The 16472-nt window shown below is 46.6% G+C and overlaps 1 protein-coding gene and 1 long non-coding RNA gene across 2 annotated transcripts; one reads left to right on the top strand and one right to left on the bottom strand.

Moving 5' to 3' along the window:
• Positions 1-900: 900 nt before the first annotated feature.
• LOC109900366 (uncharacterized) lies at positions 901-2421 on the bottom strand. Its single transcript, XR_002256595.2, has 3 exons — positions 2075-2421; positions 1641-1700; positions 901-1473 (listed from the first exon to the last, which is right to left on the bottom strand). It is a non-coding gene; the product is annotated as an uncharacterized LOC109900366 (long non-coding RNA).
• Positions 2422-3959: 1538 nt separating this feature from the next.
• Positions 3960-11578, top strand: si:dkey-9i23.6 (uncharacterized). Its single transcript, XM_020496057.2, has 7 exons — positions 3960-4183; positions 4874-6343; positions 6598-6773; positions 8437-8938; positions 9539-9629; positions 9734-9954; positions 11217-11578. Exons 2-7 carry the CDS (start codon positions 4874-4876, stop codon positions 11313-11315), a joined length of 2559 nt encoding a protein of 852 aa, XP_020351646.1. The 5' UTR covers positions 3960-4183; the 3' UTR covers positions 11316-11578.
• The last annotated feature ends 4894 nt before the right edge of the window (positions 11579-16472 follow it).

The following is a 16472-nucleotide window of genomic DNA, read 5'->3' as shown; positions in this document are numbered from 1 at the left end:
ACAAAGCAGTGACTCGCTCCTGCAGGTTCATGCTCTACAACATCCATAGAGTGCGACCTTACCTCACACAGGAAGCGGGGGCAGGTCCTAATCCAGACATCTCTCTCGACTTGCTGTTGGCTGGGCTCCCCACTTGTGCCATTAAAACCCTGCAACTGATGCAGAACGCAGCAGCCCAATTGGTGTTCAACCATCCCAAGTTCTCCCATGTCGCCCCACTCCTCCACACACTCCACTGGCTTCCAGTCGAAGCTCGCATCCACTACAAGACCATGGTGCTTACCTACAGAGCAGCAAGGGGAACTGTCCCTTCTAACCTCCAGGCTATGCTCAAACCCTACTCCCCAACCCGAGCACTCTGTTCTGACACCTCTGGTCTCTTGGTCCTCCCACCTCTACGGGAGGGCAGCTCCCACTCAGTCCAGTCAAAGCTCTTCTCTGTCCTAGCACCCCAATGGTGGAACAAGCTTCACCCTGACGCTAGGACAGCAGAGTTCCTGCCCATCTTCCCGAAAAACGTCTGAGACCCTACCTCTTCAAAGAGTATCTTAAATAATCCCACAGTACCCCTCCACCCCCACCCCTAGCCGTTCATCGAGTTAACACTCGCACTTGACTGCTGATAACTACTTAATTGAGGAAAATGTACTTACTATGCCTGAGATAAATGCACTAACTGTAAGCTGCTCTGGATAAGTGTCTGCTAAATGACTAAAATGTAAATAATCATAAAGTAAAACATTTTTGAATTACCCAAAATCCTGGAAAAATGGAGCCACTTGGCAAGTTGTTGCAAGAACTTAAATGACGTTTTTTAGAAATATGATTACAATTGAGTAAATGAAATCACTATATTTAGTCTCTCTTTGGTTATCCTAATAAAGATACTTACATTTTGAGCAACATATTAAATTGGATTTATTCTAAAATGTTGGGGTAAAATTAAATGAACAAATCACTGAAAGTACTTGAATTCATTTTGATTAAGTATATTTGTATACATTTTTTTTGTTGTCAATTTCAATTAACCCCAGAAATGTTTTTTACACTGGTGAATGACAGTAACAGTTTTGTTCTTTGTCCTAGAAGTGGGCTAGGCCTATAAATCTGCATTAGTGGGAAATCGGGTGTAGTGGGACATTTGTGTTTGAGGGTACTGTACTATGATACTGTACACTATAAAGTAATTTCAGTGTGTACAGAATATTAAAGTAAATGGTAAGAGTGGGTGGGGTATGTTGCAAAGTCAGCCCAGGGTTCAACTGTTGGAACAGTATTGTGGTTATATTGTGGTAGAGGCTGGCTTTGAAACAGGTGGTCCGAAACGTGACTCTCACTACAGCAGATTCCTCTCTCCTGTGTGCCGCCAGATCCTACATTCACAATCAGAGGCCCCTTTCAGGTAACGGGTGACCTGAATCTGGACCCTCATCCGTGGCTAGGTAGCATCTGCCACACTTTCGACTTCAGGCCCTTGGTATTACAGCCAGACACCGAAGATACAAAATGCAAGGGAAGTATTAGAAATGACATACTATGTTAACATATTTCCCTCCCCCACCCCCTATATATATTTTTATATATACATTTATTGTGACAGTCTATAAAAACATTTACGTTGGTAACAGTTATGTTCTTACCTTCATGTCTGCGGCCCAAACTTGGCACCGTTGGCCAGTTGTAGTGTCTCTCTCCTGGCCCTGTTTGAAACAATAACGCCACATTGAAATTAATACCCAGACTTGCAACATCAATCAATGGGCGTTTTTCTCCTCTGAATGTGCATATAACGTTAGTCAATGTTGTTAGCAAGATGGCTAGCTACATAACTCTGCTAGCAAGGACACAATCGGATAGCAAACTAGCCAACTTAATAGCATTTTCCCCATAATTTAGCTTGCTAGCAACTGCCAAGTTCATGTTTCAAGCTAGCTAAGTAGCTAACATTAGCAAGCCATCTAACATTAGCATGCTAACCAAGTAACGTTAACTAGCTATCTAGCTTGCGTTATTGTCGTGTTTTATGTTAATGCATAAACTACACACAAATGAAGAAAGCTGTAACATTACTTACTTGAGCAAACAAACTTTGCATTCCAATCTGGTGCATGAACAGATGAGAACAAAAAATGTTCAAACGCTTTGGTTCCATATTTGAACATTTCAAATTAAGTCTCTTGACTCCATTGAACGACCCACTATGCATGATCAAAAAACCAGGCTAGCGAATTGGTGCTCCATCTATTTACAGTCCCTTCAGAAAATATTCACACCTCTTGACTTTTTCCACATTTTGTTGTGTTACAGCCTCCCTTTGAGCATGGTGAAGTTTTTCATTACACTTTGAATTGTGTGTCAATACACCCAGTCACTACAAAGAAGCAGGTGTCCTGGGACTGGGGAATGTGGTCCACCCACACAGACAGTGCTGTGAAGAAGGTGCAACAGCGCCACTGTCAGAGCTAGAAACACAAGCATTTCGCTACACCCGCAATAACATCTGCTAAACATGTGTTTAGCAGATGTTAAACAGTGATTTGTTCATTTAATTTGATGCTGTTGACCCGGTTCACTGGTTGCTGCGGAAAAGGAGGTCCCTTTTTCAGGACCCTGTCTTTCAAAGATAATTAGTAAAAATACAAATAACTTCACAGATCTTAAGGAGCGAGTATAAAATGAATTGTTTTGTACAACGGACTAGCCCTCTCATGAATAAACATTTTGACTATCGTAGCTGGGCCTCAGTCTGTTTCATTCAACCAGAAACTTACAAATTCTGGGGTTGCAGACGGAGTAGTTTAATTGAAGTGGTTTATGAACATTGAGAACATAATTCTCGTAACAATATGGTCCTTCGAGCCGGATCTCAATATCTGCCTCTGCCGTCCCAAGGAACTGCTGAAAACCGTGCACGGGCGGTTTCCCACAGGGCATTCTTACCTGGTGACCTATTTTTAGAATTTTGTGTAGAGAACCCTGATATAGGTAGTATTCTAGGCAATTGGAAAATAGGAATTGGGTGTAGAGCCACCAAGGCAACAGAAGAAGGTCCGTAATGACACGTGGTATCTGCAGTACCAATGTAAACCAGGTCCGTGATGACACGAGGTATCAGTGGCTACCACCAAGACTATCAGTGGACACTACCTATGTAAACTAACGGAAAGGAGATATACACATTATAAAAGGTTGAGGGCAATTGAGACACACACATAGTCAGGCAGGAGAGCGACTATAGTAATTGGATAACGGGAAAAGAGCACATACATAGATCATAGAAATACATACACATAGATTATGTGTATAAGCATAGTAACTACAAGGTTTTACTAACAATGGGCAGTAAATCCTCAAAGGAGGTTCCGGAATTAACAGGAGATGAGCGGTATATGCAGTTAAAGGATAAAAGAAATGTCTATTTCTGTTTAAAATGGAGGAAGAAGTATGAATTTGACTGACCTTTAAATATAGAAAAACTGGAATCAATGATTAATCAATAAATAGGGTTTGTGGGGACAAGGTAGAGAAGCAGCGGACAGAAGGGTTCGACACCGCTCGTATTTGGCTGGCTCAAGCTAGAAAAAAGAGAGGAGGGGGCCAAGAAAAACGGAGCTTCTAAGGAGGAAGAGGCACAGAAAGGAGGACAGGATTTAGCAACCTTATTGAGAAAGTGGATAGAGGTAGAGAAGGGTGGAGGTGAGAAAAGACAAAGAACTCTGAAGAGAGAAGACTGAGAGGGACCTAAATGTTACAACTGTAGCAAGCCAGGACATTTGGCTAAGGAGTGTGAGGAACCATGCACGCACTGCGATAAGGTGGGCCTCAATCACCGAAACTGTGTGTTTTAATATAGCATGCCATGCCATGTTAAACTTTGAGTCACTGACACGCGGAATGGGGGAGGACTGGTTTTGGCAGTTTCAATGAGGATATTATTACACACACACACACACACACACACACACACATGCACGAGCACGCAGAGGGAGAAGGCAGGAGGGAAGAGAGAGGCAGCCAGAGAGGCATCCGGACATGTTAGAGTTGTGTCTGTTAGGAACACATGTGGGAAAGAGAGAGAGAGAGGGATTAAAGGAAAGCAGCTGAGGAAAGCTTTCAATGCAAAGAGGGCTCGAGGAGAAGAGGATGAAGGGAAGAAAACACGGAGGAAGAGAATAGAACAGCGGTAAGAGAAATTTACTGACTAAGTCTAATTAGGGGTGTAAAATTCTGTTAACTTTCCCAAAGTTCCGGAGTTTTCCAGAAATCCTGGTTGGAGATCTCCGGATTCCCTGCTTATTCTCTCCTGATTCCGGGAATATTCCAACTAGAATTTCTATAGAACCTGGGAATTTACCAACATTTTTGCAACCCTAAGTCTAATAAATCTCTAAAGAACTGTGAAGTTGCAGTGATTGAAATGCATGAACATTACACTGAGAGAGAGAGGATGTAGTAACATCAACAGGTTGTTGTTCAGCTTCTGTAGGGGCATATAGGACATTATGAGTGAATCCAAACTGTGAATAGCTTCAGTTGATAAAACTCAGTCAAAGTCAACATTTCTGTGAAATTATGCCATCAATGACCTGTGCTGACTTTGACACACACTGGTCAGAGACAGGCTGACAGACAGGTCGAGGGACGGACGGACAGATAGACAGACACCGAGTGTATTATTATTGTAGGGATGTGGTTATGAAACAACACTGCCTCCAAAATGGCACCGTATTCCTTATGTAGTGCACTACTTTTTGACCAGAGCCCTATGGGCACTCTATCTGGAATGGGCCCTAGTTAATAGTAGTGCACTATAAAGGGAATAAAGTGCCATTTGGGACACATTAAAAATCTCTCTGTATTCCTCTCTCTCTAGATGTCTGAGGCAGACAGTCACTCTGGAAGTATATCTCTGATCCAGTCCATGCTGCGCAGACTGAGCACTGCAGAAGACACGGATCAACCTCCTAACATACACCCTAACACGCACCGTAACACACACCCTAACACACCCCAACACCTCAGAACCTCAGTGGAAACAGACAGGGGATTCTATGTGACCCCCCAGGACCACAATAATGCAGAGCTCATATTCCAAGGGAAGCTTGTTTCAGTGATTGAGGATGATGATAATGGTGATCATGTTGATGATGATAATGATCCACAATTGGAAGTTCTGACTGAGAGGGACAACGATCTGGAATCATCAGACAGGGATTCAGAGGAGAGAGAAGAGGGGAATTCCAGCATTCTATTTTTGGACGCAGGATCGAAAAAACTGGTCGACGAGGAGAAAGAGGAAACCAGCGAACCCCCTGCTGTGGTTCCCAGATGGGAGAGAAGGCAGTTGCTACCCTGTCCCCCTGACCTGGATGCCAGACCACCGCCTCCCCCTGTTCCCCCCAAGAGGAAGGCTAAACCACCGCTACACCCTACAGGGCCACCGCCGCCGCCCCCTCCACCAGCCCTCGACCCTAGCCAGAGTGTCCCTGTGTTGGGGAGAGTGGTAGGCGAGGGCGCAGGCTGTGAGCTGAGGCCTACAGGGCATGGGAGAGGGCCTGGAGGCCAGGAGGAGGATGTGCTGTCATCCTCAGGGGATAGGCTGTCTATGTACTCAGCTGTCATCCTCAAGTTAGAACGCCGATTCTCACAGCCCCTTCTGGATCCTACTCTGGACTCTACAGCACAGAGGGGTGGGGGGGTGCAGCAGTTGGAGACGACTGTGTCCGTGGCAACACAGGACCCTTCCCAGCTGAGGGGGAAGGATATAGGGCGCCCCCCTAAAGCCTCTGAGCCGGTGGGGATGGGGGTAATGGGGGTACCCAAACCATTGGAATCGATCGCACCCAAGCCGCTTATACCCAAACCTCCACACAGAAACAGATCTCTGCCCCAGGGACCTGAGAGGAGAGCCCAGGACAGTCCAGATGGAAGTGCCTCTTCTGGGTCTGAAACGAGAGACATCCCCCCTGACCTCCAGTCTATACCTCCAGAGACAGAGGGAGTCAAAGAACCACCAGAGCCTAGCGAACACATCGCAGATGGGAGCGAGAGCTCCAGAACCCCTGCCGAGTTTAGGTGTAACACGGAGGAGGGAGGTTTGATGGAAGGGGGGAGGAATTTAGAAGGCACACATGAAGTTGTGGTTCAGGACGCTGCAACATGGGGTGGTGGGGGTGTGCTTGGGTCGAAGCACCCGAATATTAAGACAGTGAAGGGAGGAAAGGTGAAGAAATTTGCCAAGAAGATGATGAGCAGATGGAAGCAGAGTCGAGAGGAGAAGAGAGGGAATGGAGAGATTCAGGAGGACGACGGAGAAAAAGAGGTGGAGAGCGAAATGCCATTGGTAAGTCTTTCTTGCTCATTTAATGCGACAACATTGCATTTGTATTCTCTCTTTTACTACAATGAACTATCTGACATTAAAGGATGAATCAAATATTGCAGAATTCTCCTCTTACCGTGTTATGTTATAACAGGTGAACCTCGACCAAGATCGACACCCAGTCGGACTATCTGACATTGATTAAGAACGAAGTCGCCCTCTTTTTTCTTAGGGTGACCACGGTGTGATTATTTGCTGTGGTCTCTGTTTGACAGGGGAACCTCCGTCAAGATCGACATTCGGCAAGGTTGCATACCAAAATGTCCGTCATAGAGGAAGAGGAGGACGAAGAGGAGAAGAGGAGTAGTGAGGCTGCTCCACCGACGATGGAGCCGCCGAGCCAAGCTGAGACGGAGAGGAAGCCTGTGGGACAGCGTGCACGTTTTCAGAGGTGGGAGACAGAATGAAAGGGAGTAAGAGGAGGAGAGAGAGAGAGATGTTTTCAGTGGTGATGGAAAGGGAGTCTTGGGGAGTTTGCATCCACCACACCCTCTCTTTATCCTTGACTTTACTTAAGGTACTGTGCTTGCCATAGCAGAGCACACACATTCCTTGGTCTCTGTGTGTGTGTGTTATGTTGATGAAGTTACAGTAACTCAGACACTACTTCCCCATAGCTGTCATGACTTCCTGGGTGCCCTGAATCACCACACGCACATTCTGTGCTCCGAGCTGTTAGTCCAGTCAAGTGGCATTTTTGCAATCTCGTTTTTTTTCTTCTCCAATCGCTTTGGTGCTATTTACACAAGTATTTGGTGAATTGTCCCACACAACGACATAGGTGATCCCTTCACCTTGACAGGAGGAACTCAATGAGATGTGCAGCATTGTAGGACCAGTGTGAACGCCCCCCCCCCCCCCCCCCCCCTTGCAAAAAGAACATTATTCTGGATCCATTCTTACTGTGTAGGTGATGCATTTTTTGCATACAGTACATCTTTGTTCTTGTCAATGACAGATATATATATTTTCAATCAGTGTAGATGAAGGGGAGGCAGGTTAATGAAGGATTTTTATGAGACATGGATTGTGTATGTGTGCCATTCAGAGGGTGAATGGGCAAGACAAAAGATTTAAGTGCCTTGAAATGTGTCATGGTAGTAGGTGCCAGGTGCTCCAGTTTGAGTGTGTCAAGAACTGCAACGCTGCTGGGTTTTTCATGCTCAACAGTTTTCCGTGTGTATCAAGAATGGTCCACCACCCGAATGGACATCAAGCTGACTTGACACAACTGTGGGAAGCATTGGTGTCAACATGGGCCAGCATCCCTGTGGAACGCTTTCGACACCTTGTAAAGTCCATGCCCCGACAAATTGAGGCTGTTCTGAGGGTCAAAAGTAGGTTTAACTCAATATTATTAAGGGGCTCCTAATGTTTTGTACACTCAGTGTATATCATACTTTATATGTTTATACTTTACAAACATACATTTTTATTCTGTAGTTCTCAAAATTACAATATAGGTTTACCAAATGTTGAAGTGATGATCAATTAAGAGCAGTTGGATTAAGTAATAGAACAATGTATTTTAACAAATGAGAACATATCAAAAGTAATGTGAGCACTGCATTGTGAAAGGCTCTTACTTTATATGACCATGTATTACAACGTGACACTTGTGTTTCTAGATGAAACGCTGATTAAGTGTGGTGAAAAAGTGACTGTGTAATTTTGTGTGTTGTACTTTGTCAATTGAAGGTGTTTAAGTTTTGAAACAACTGCCTTTTAGATGATATGTTTAGAGTTTTATTTCTATTTTTTACAAACTAGAGTTGTGAAAAGTGTTATTATATATATTTGTTTAAAGAAATGTGACCACTGGTTTCATCAACCCATGACAGATGACATAATATATATGTTGTTACCCAAATGGCACCCTATTCCCTATATAGTGCACTAATAGGTCAAATGTAGTGCACTTTATAGGGAATATGGTGTATAGTGCACTACGTTTGATCAGTGCCCTGTTCAAATGTAATGCTCTATATTGGAAATAGGGTGCTATTTTGTGACGAAACCATTGACTTCAATGTTTTTCCGCCTCTATTTTACAGCTCCTTCAGCTCTTTCAAGTTCAACTTCAGTCCCATCAGCTTGGTGGACGAGATTCTAACAGGAGAGGAGTGGTCACCATTCCTGTCCATTAAGGACAGTCCCGCCCCCTCACTGTCCGTTTACCAATCAGAGGCTGCTAGCCAACACGGTGGTGATGAAGGCGACCAATTAAAGACTGAACCAGAGTTGCGCCTCCCCAACGACGTTCAACATAACCACGAGGACATAGGCCATTCTTTATATGAGGATGTTCACTTCAGCCAATCAAGTTCGAATGAGATTGTGGACAACCAATCGGATAACAGACAACAGGAAGTAGACAACAACAATGACACTGGAGCTGATGCAATTGCTGTCATCAAACCGAAGATACTATTGGACAATGATCCAGCGGAGGAGAGTGAGTTGGACCACTCCAGACCCATATCTAAGGACATCCATGACTCTAAGTCCCCCATAAGGAACCAATCAAAGGACCATCTTGACTTCTCCTGTGTTAAGGTGAGCCACACGGTGGGATTGTGGGCATTGTAGTCATTTAAAGTGCAGTTGTAGGCCTCTGTCTATAGGCCTCTGTCCAACCCTGTTCCTGGAGACATAACCCCCTGTAGGTTTTTTGCTCCAACCCCAGTTGTAACTAACCTGATTCATCTTCATCTTAACAGCCAGCTAATTATTAAAAGCAGGTGCTCTAGATTAGGGTTGAACACCTACAGGACAGTAGCTCTGCAGGAACAGGGTTGGAGAGCCCTGGTATATAAACACTCACTGAAAAATCTCACTCTCTTGTTCTTATTCTCTCTCTCTCTCTCTCTCTCTCTCTCTCTCTCTCTCTCTCTCACTCTCTTGTTCTTATTCTCTCTCTCTCTCTCTCACACTCTCTTGTTCTTATTCTCTTTCTTTCTTTCTTTCTTTCTTTCTTTCTTTCTCTCTCTCACTCTTTCTCTCTCTACTCTTTCTCTCTCTCTACTCTTTCTCTCTCTCTCTCTCTCTCTCTACTCTTTCTCTCTCTCTCTCTCTCTCTCTCTCTCTCTCTCTCTCTCTCTCTCTCTCTCTCTCTCTCTCTCTTTCTCTTTCTCTCTCTCTCTCTCTCTTTCTCAGTCACTTGGAGTTCTGGACAGTTCTGCTCAGAAACATAAAATTAATCTGAGCAAAAAGAGAAAGCACAGACTTCCGGGGCTAAAGACGAGAAGTAAGATTGAATGATTGGAAAACGAGATGAAAGATTTGGACAAAAGCTGAGACGCTGAAATACAAAAAACATGTCTGCTGTTCTCTCCTTCTTTCCTGAAACAGAGACCTTCAAGATAAGACGCACTGCAATCAAAGCCCCGGAAATCAAATTCCTCAAACCCTCTCCTCCTCCCACCCTCTCTCCCACATCCCTCCCTTCTTCCTCCTCTTCCTGCTCCTCTCCCTCCTATGTCTTTCCGTCCTCTGTTTTCTACAGCATCCCCCCGTCCGCTGAAGAACACGACCACGGGACAACACCGACACAGGGCAACTTCTCCGTTAAGGTCAGAGTTCATTTGACCCCTTAACCCTTGGCAACATTTTTGAACACTGTAACATTAACATGTGTCTCTGAAGTGTGTCTGAAATGACACTCTACTCCCTAGTGTACTACAGGAATAGGGTGTAATTTCATACAGACTGTTGCTTATTACTGAATGTAATAATGTATATTAGCATCACTAGCCAGGTTTCCATCCAGCCTTGTTATGCAAGTAAAGCACAAAAATGTCAGGACATGCCTGATGGACACAACACATTTGTCGGTAAACTTTCCAAATGTCGACAAAACAAAATACGCTAGGTAAGATGGGATCTTTTTGTGTCAATGTGAGAAATGGCAGTGGAAGCACCTTTATAATCAGATATTGACATAATAACCATCATATCAACATCCGTGTTGTCTGAATGAGATTCTGTAAGATCTGAATAAATGGATTAATTTAAGTACAAGTATATGGTGTTGTATGGTGAAATGATTGAGGGTCATAAGAAGTGAGAGATCTGACTATTATGAGGTGTTGGGGAGTTTTACCACGTTTCAGTAGCCAGCCTCTGAGACTGCTTTAATTTAACTGTAGTTCATTGTGCTAGCAAGTAAGCATTTCACTGTACTTGTGCATGTGACAATAAATACACCTTTATGTGCAGATATTGATATAATAACCATCATATCGAAATAAACTTGGATTCAGGTGATATGTGGTCCTCCCACTTTGACTCGGGAAAACATGCAGTTTATTAGGCTACAGATTAAATAAATGATGATGAAATTTTCTTGGTGGGGAAAGTGCACAGTGATGAGCTTGATCCTGGTTTGACAAATCAAAATAATCTGTTTCTTTTTGTCCATAATAATCTCATAATGTATGATAAACCAGCACTGTATCTGTATCTAACTGTTGGCTAGAGAGCACGTGGCAAAACCACAGTGGGCACATTCACTATACAGTCTAATGCAAGAAAAGTTTTCACAAAACCGTCAGTGGAGTTGAAAATGCAATGGAAACGCATTTAACCACAACTTATTTTTATGTGAACTATGTCATCACGCACAGCTTTTTATCCACAACAAGTCCATTTGAATGAAACATCTCTGGTGGGAAAGTGCTTAAATTGTTTTTATGCAGATTATAGAATTTTTGAAGAGATGAACATCTGTCACCAATTGGATGGAAACCTAGCTATTGGCAGAGACCACTTCAGTCCTCCAAAGATTTCAAAATGGTTCCCTCTCTCTCTTCTCTCTCTCTTCTCTCTCTCTCAGACCACTGAATGCAGCAGAAAGCCAGATGCAAGTCCTAAGCCGCCTCTGTCCAAGTTCATGACAGTCCTGAGAGACAAAACCAAGAAGAAGATTCAATAGTGAAGAGAACTAGGTCTTGGTGTAATAGTAAATAGTAACCCATAGCTCCTTCTACTAGCCCCTACCTGCACCCTACCTCTAGCCCCTACCTGCACCCTACCTCTAGGCCCTACCTGCACCCTACCTCTATCCACTACCTGCACCCTACCTCTAAGCTCTACCTGCACCCTACCTCTAGGCCCTACCTGCACCCTACCTCTATCCACTACCTGCAACCCTACCTCTAAGCTCTACCTGCACCCTACCTCTAGGCCCTACCTGCACCCTACCTCTAGGCCCTACCTGCACCCTACCTCTAAGCTCTACCTGCATCCTACCTCTAGGCCCTACCTGCACCCTACCTCTAGGCCCTACCTGCACCCTACCTCTAGGCCCTACCTGCACCCTACCTCTAGCCCCTACCTGCACCCTACCTCTAGCCCCTACCTTCACCCTACCTCTAGGCCCTACCTGCACCCTACCTCTAGCCCCTACCTGCACCCTACCTCTAGTCCCTACCTGCACCCTACCTCTAGCCCCTACCTGCACCCTACCTGCACCCTACCTCTAGCCCCTACCTCTAGCCCCTACCTGCACCCTACCTCTATCCCCTACCTCTAGCCCCTACCTGCACCCTACCTCTATCCCCTACCTCTAGCCCCTACCTGCACCCTACCTCTAGCCCCTACCTGCACCCTACCTCTATCCACTACCTGCAACCCTACCTCTAAGCTCTACCTGCACCCTACCTCTAGGCCCTACCTGCACCCTACCTCTAGGCCCTACCTGCACCCTACCTCTAGGCCCTACCTGCATCCTACCTCTAGGCCCTACCTGCACCCTACCTCTAGGCCCTACCTGCACCCTACCTCTAGCCCCTACCTGCACCCTACCTCTAGCCCCTACCTGCACCCTACCTCTAGCCCCTACCTCTAGCCCCTACCTGCACCCTACCTCTATCCCCTACCTGCACCCTACCTCTATCCCCTACCTCTAGCCCCTACCTGCACCCTACCTCTAGCCCCTACCTGCACCCTACCTCTATGGCCATGGACCCCGAGCCACTTAGTTATCACTTTTTCCATATGGCAAGGTGCTCCATCATGCTGGAAAAGGCATTGTTCGTCACCAAACTGTTCCTGGATGGTTTGGAGAAATTGCTCTCGGAGGATGTGTTGGTACCATTCTTTATTAATGGCTGTGTTCTTAGGCAAAATTGTGAGTGAGCCCACTCCCTTGGCTGAGAAGCAACCTCACACATGAATGGTGTCAGGATACCTTGCTGTTGGCATGACACAGGACTGATGGTAGCGCTCACCTTGTCTTCTCAGGACAAGCTTTTTTTCCAGATGCCCCAAACAATCGGAAAGGGGATTCATCAGAGAAAATGACTTTACCCCAGTCCTCAGCAGTCCAATCCCTGTACCTTTTGCAGAATATCAGTCTGTCCCCGATGTTTTTCCTGGAGAGAAGTGGCTTCTTTGCTGCCCTTCTTGACACCAGGCCATCCTCCAGAAGTCTTCGCCTCACTGTGCGTGCAGATGCACTCACACCTGCCTGCTGCCATTCCTGAGCAAGCTCTGTACTGGTGGTGCCCTGATCCGGCAGCTGAATCAACTTTAGGAGACGGTCCTGGCGCTTGCTGGACTTTCTTGGGTGCCCTGAAGCCTTCTTCACAACAATTGAACTGCCCTCCTTGAAGTTCTTGATGATCCGATAAATATTTGATTTAAGTGCTATCTTACTGGCAGCAATATCCTTGCCCGTGAAGCCCTTTTGTGCAAAGCAATGATGACAGCACATGTTTCCTTGCAGGTAACCATGGCTGACAGAGGAAGAACAATGATTCCAAGCACCACCCTCCTTTTGAAGCTTCCAGTCTATTATTCGAAGTCAATCAGCATGACAGAGTGATCTCCAGCCTTGTCCTCGTCAACACTCACACCTGTGTTAACGAGAGAATCACTGCCATGATGTCAGCTGGTCCTTTTGTGGCAGTGCTGAAATGCAGTGGCAATATGTTTTGGGATTCAGTTCATTTGCATGGCAAAGAGGGACTTTGCAATTAATTGCAATTCATCTGATCACTCTTCATAACATTCTGGAGTATATGCAAATTGACCATTCAAACTGAGGCAGCAGGTTTTGTGAAATAAATATTTGTGTCATTCTCAAAAATGTGGGCCATGACTGTACTTTACTTTACTATTTATATTTTTGCCTACTTGTACTTTTACTTCACTACATTCCTAAAGAAAATAATGTACTTTTTACTCCATACATTTTCCCTGACACCCAAAAGTACTTGTTACATTTTGACAGGAAAATGGTCCAATTCACACACTTATCAAGAGAACATCCCTGGTCATCCCTACTGCCTCTGATAGGGCAGACTCACTAAACACAAATGCTTTGTTTGTAAATTATGTCTGAGTGTTGGAGTGTGTACCTGGCTATCTGTCAATAAAAATAAAAATACAATTGTGCTGTCTGGTTTGCTTAAAATAAGGAATTCGAAATGGTTTATACTTTTACTTTTGATTCTTAAGTACATTTTAGCAATTCCATTTACTTTTGATACTTAAGTATATTTAAAACCAAATACTTTTAGACTTTCACTAAGTCGTATTTTACTGGGTGACTATAACTTTTACTTGAGTAATTTTCTATTAAGGTATCTACTCTAACTCAAGTATGACAATTTTGTCGTTTTTCCACCACTACGTGCACCCTACCTCTAGGGACTACCTGCACCCTACCTCTAGGCACTACCTGCACCCTACCTCTATTCACTACCTGCACCCTACCTCTATCCACTACCTGCACCCTACCTCTATCCACTGCCTGCACCCTACCTCTAGGCAATACCTGCACCCTACCTCTATCCACTACCTGCACCCTACCTCTATCCACTGCCTGCACCCTACCTCTAGCCCCTCCCTGCACCCTACCTCTAGCCCCTACCTGCACCCTACCTCTAAACACTACCTTCACCCTACCTCTAGCCTCTACCTGCACCCTACACTACCTGTACCTCTAGCCCCTACCTGCAACCTACCTCTACCCCCTACCTGCACCCTACCTCTAGCCCCTGCCTGCACCCTACCTCTAGCCCCTACCTCTAAACACTACCTGCACCCTAACTCTAGCCCCTACCTGCACCCTACCTCTAGCCCCTGCCTGCCTGCACCCTACCTCTAGCCCCTACCTCTAGCCCCTACCTGCACCCTACCTCTAGCCCCTAACTCTAAACACTACCTGCACCCTACCTCTAGCCCCTGCCTGCACCCTACTTCTAAACACTACCTGCACCCTACCTCTAGCCCCTACCTCTAAACACTACCTGCACCCTACCTCTAGCCCCTACCTCTAGGCACTACCTGCACCCTACCTCTATTCCCTACCTGCACGCTACCTCTAGCACCTACCTGCACCCTACCTCTAGCCCCTACCTCTCGACACTACCTGCACCCTACCTCTAGCCCCTACCTGCACCCTACCTCTATCCCCTGCCTACACCGTACCTCTAGCCCCTACCTCTAGACACTACCTGCACCCTACCTCTATCCCCTACCTGCACGCTACCTCTAGCCCCTACCTGCACCCTACCTCTAGCCCCTACCTCTCGACACTACCTGCACCCTACCTCTATCCCCTGCCTACACCGTACCTCTAGCCCCTACCTGCACCCTATCTCTATCCCCTGCCTACACCGTACCTCTAGCCCCTACCTGCACCCTACCTCTATCCCCTACCCATATCCCCTACATCTAGGCACTACCTGCACCCTACCTCTACCTAGGCACTACCTGCACCCTACCTCTAGGCATACCTGCACCCTACCTTTATCCCCTACTTGCACCCTACCTCTAGCCCCTAATTGCACCCTACCTCTAGGCCCTACCTGCCCCCTACCTCCACCCCCTACCTGCACCCTACCTCTAGGCCCTACCTGCACCCTACCTCTAGGCACTACCTGCACCCTACCTCTATCCCCTACCTCTAAACATTACCTGCACCCTACCTCTCGACACTACCTGCACCCTACCTCTAACCCCTACCTGCACCCTACCTCTATCCTCTACCTCTAGGCACTACCTGCACCCTACCTCTAGCCCCTACCTGCACCCTACCTCTAGGCACTACTTGCACCCTACCTCTAGGCACTACCTGCACCCTACCTCTATCCCCTACTTGCACCCTACCTCTATCCCCTACTTGCACCCTACCTCTAGCCCCAACTTACACCCTACCTGCACCCTACCTCTAGCCCCTACCTCTAGGCACTACCTGCACCCTACCTCTAGGCATACCTTCACCCTACCTCTAGCCCCTACTTTTACCCTACCTCTAGCCCCAACTTACACCCTACCTGCACCCTACCTCTAGCCCCTACCTCTAGGCACTACCTGCACCCTACCTCTAGGCATACCTGCACCCTACCTCTAGGCCCTACCTGCACCCTACCTCTAGGCCCTACCTCTAAACATTACCTGTACCCTACCTCTAGACACTACCTGCACCCTACCTCTAGACACTACCTGCACCCTACCTCTAGGCTCTACCTGCACCCTACCTATAGCCCCTACCTGCACCCTACCTCTAAACACTACCTGCACCCTAACTCTAGCCCCTACCTGCACCCTACCTCTAGCCCCTGCCTGCACCCTACCTCTAGCCCCTACCTCTAAACACTACCTGCACCATACCTCTAGCCCCTACCTCTAAACACTACCTGCACCCTACCTCTAGCCCCTACCTCTAGGCACTACCTGCACCCTACCTCTATCCCCTACCTGCACGCTACCTCTAGCCCCTACCTGCACCCTACCTCTAGCCCCTACCTCTCGACACTACCTGCACCCTACCTTTAGCCCCTACCTGCACCCTACCTCTATCCCCTGCCTACACCGTACCTCTAGCCCCTACCTGCAGCCTACCTCTATCCCCTACCTATATCCCCTACCTCTAGGCACTACCTGCACCCTACCTCTAGCCCCTACCTGCACCCTACCTCTATCCCCTACTTGCACCCTACCTCTATCCCCTACTTGCACCCTACCTCTAGCCCCAACTTACACCCTACCTGCACCCTACCTCTAGGCACTACCTGCACCCTACCTCTAGGCATACCTTCACCCTACCTCTAGCCCCTACTTTTACCCTACCTCTAGCCCC

The sequence above is a fragment of the Oncorhynchus kisutch genome, linkage group LG12, assembly GCF_002021735.2.
Source record: "Oncorhynchus kisutch isolate 150728-3 linkage group LG12, Okis_V2, whole genome shotgun sequence".
NCBI lineage: Eukaryota > Metazoa > Chordata > Actinopteri > Salmoniformes > Salmonidae > Oncorhynchus > Oncorhynchus kisutch.
Note: the sequence above shows the minus strand (reverse complement) of the source record. Positions and strands in the feature narration are given on the sequence as shown.